This window comes from Quercus robur, chromosome 5 (genome assembly GCF_932294415.1).
Source record: "Quercus robur chromosome 5, dhQueRobu3.1, whole genome shotgun sequence".
NCBI lineage: Eukaryota > Viridiplantae > Streptophyta > Magnoliopsida > Fagales > Fagaceae > Quercus > Quercus robur.
This window is the reverse complement of record NC_065538.1, coordinates 2,325,747-2,327,896: the sequence shown is the minus strand read 5'-3', so window position 1 is coordinate 2,327,896 and position 2,150 is coordinate 2,325,747. Positions and strand designations below refer to the sequence as shown.

The 2,150-nt window shown below is 41.9% G+C and overlaps 1 protein-coding gene across 1 annotated transcript; it reads left to right on the top strand.

Moving 5' to 3' along the window:
* Nucleotides 1–857: 857 nt before the first annotated feature.
* LOC126725848 (uncharacterized) lies at nt 858–1,853 on the top strand. The gene is made up of 2 exons (XM_050430827.1): nt 858–1,289; nt 1,380–1,853. The coding sequence occupies exons 1-2, from the start codon at nt 858–860 to the stop codon at nt 1,851–1,853; spliced, it is 906 nt and encodes a 301-aa protein (XP_050286784.1).
* Nucleotides 1,854–2,150: the final 297 nt, after the last annotated feature.

The following is a 2,150-nucleotide window of genomic DNA, read 5'->3' as shown; positions in this document are numbered from 1 at the left end:
ATAAATTTTGGGCTACTCATTTGCTCTTGTTTTCGGTGAGACCCAATACTTTGGATTGGATGCTATATTTATAGGCCACACCATTTCACAAAAAATAAGATGATAAAAGTGACCAGACCCATGTTTTTTTGGGGCTTCTTTATAGATTCATCCAAATCCACATCTTGATTTTATGAGCCCAAAACGGAAGAATTGGATTTGGAGGCCCAAATCAATTTTCCCCTAAGAAAACTTCCCAAAATCGGCTAGCAGAAAGAAAAAGGCGCACTATTATTCATAAACCTTTTTTTTTTTTTTTTTTTGAGAATCCTATTATTCATAAACCTTAACAGCAAGAGTAAAATTACTTAATTCATAGAGGATAACAAAGTACAACAGATGCACATAGATTATACAATTCCAAAAAAATAAAAAATAAATAAATAAATAAACATTGATTATACAAAAAGAAAGGTGAAAAACAATCAAGAGCAGAGAAGGAAATACTAATCAAAGCAATAGCACAATCCACTCCAACATATACAATAGATGTTTTCCAATTGCCTGTTAAGCTGTGTGAAGAGCTTCAGTACAAGTGTACTCGGTTTTGGTGGGGGCAAATTGGAAATGAGAGGAAGATTCATTGGTTTTGGAAATGAGAGGAAGATTCATTGGTTGAGTTGGGATAAACTAACTAGACCAAAATCAGGAGGAATGGGTTTTAAGGACTTACGACAATTTAATCTAGCTATGCTTGCAAAACAAGGTTGGAGGTTAACGCAAGATCAAGAGTCTCTGTTTTTTTCGTGTTTCAAAGCACGGTATTTTCCTAGATGCCACTTTTTGGAAGCCACGGATTCACCTAATAGCTTCTTTACATGGAAGAGCATCATGCAGCCAAGCCGATATTGCAGAGGGGGTCATGCTGGAGAGTAGGAAACGGAGCTGCTATTCGGATTCTTAAGGATGCTTGGATCCCCAATCACCCCTCAAATAAAGTGCTACACCCATCACAAAACATTGATGAAGAGATGATGGTTTCGGAGTTAATAGACCTGGATTCAAGGTGGTGGGACAGAGGATTTATTTTGCAGAATTTCAACCGAGAAGATGCCGAAGCTATCCTGCGAGTTCCCCTTAGTCGAAGATGTATCTCAAACTCTTTGTTCTGGATTCCCAATAAATCGGGCGAGTATACAGTGAGGTCAGGGTATCATGTGGCACGGCAGCTGGCAAAGGAATTGGACTGGGCAGAATGCTCAAAGGGGGTTGTGGGAGGTAACGTGTGGAAAACCTTGTGGAAGCTAAAGGTGCCTAACAAAATCAAAGTGTTCGGATGGCGAGCTTGTCGCAACATCCTGCCAAGTTGAGCGAACCTAGCTCAGAAATGGATTATTCAGGATAACCGCTGCGAAGCTTGCAAGACCGAACCTGAAACTGGAATTCATGCACTGTGGAATTGTAGAGTGGCACAGGATGTGTGGGTAGGATGCTCGGCACGCCAGCAAAAGTGCCCTGTGGGACAAGTTGACATGCTTCAGTTACTGGATGAGTTGATCAATAGTGATGAGCTAGAACAGTTTTTAGTTCAAGTTTGGCTTATTTGGCACCAAAGGAATGTCATGATTCAAGGGAAACAGTTTCAGGCACCCGGGGTTTTAAACAAAAGAGAAAATGATTTTACAGAGGAGTTAAGGCGAGCTAACACTCAGCTCTCCATAAGCTTAACTGTATCGAATCCGACGAGCTGGAGGCCACCACCATTATCTTGTTTCAAACTCAACTTCAACGCCTCAATATTTAAGGAACACGGAGCCACTGGGATTGGTGCCATTATACGCAATGACAGAGGGAAAGTCATGGCTTACTTATAGGCAAAGGGTCCATCAGTGACTTGCAGTGAGGAAGCGGAGATACTAGCCTGTCGCCATGCTGTGGAGTTTGTTGTGGGGTGTGGTTTCACAAAACTAGTTATTGAAGGTGATAACCAATCAGTCATGACTGCTCTGAGGTTGAAGAAAGGCTTTTCGTCTCGGTTAGGACACATACTCCAGGACGTGGTCTGCTTGCTCAACGGGCTTCGATGGTCGCAGGTGCAATATGCTTAACGGAGTGCAAGCACAGTAGCTCATTCATTAGCTAGGCCTAGGCATGCCAAAGATGTATTCAAT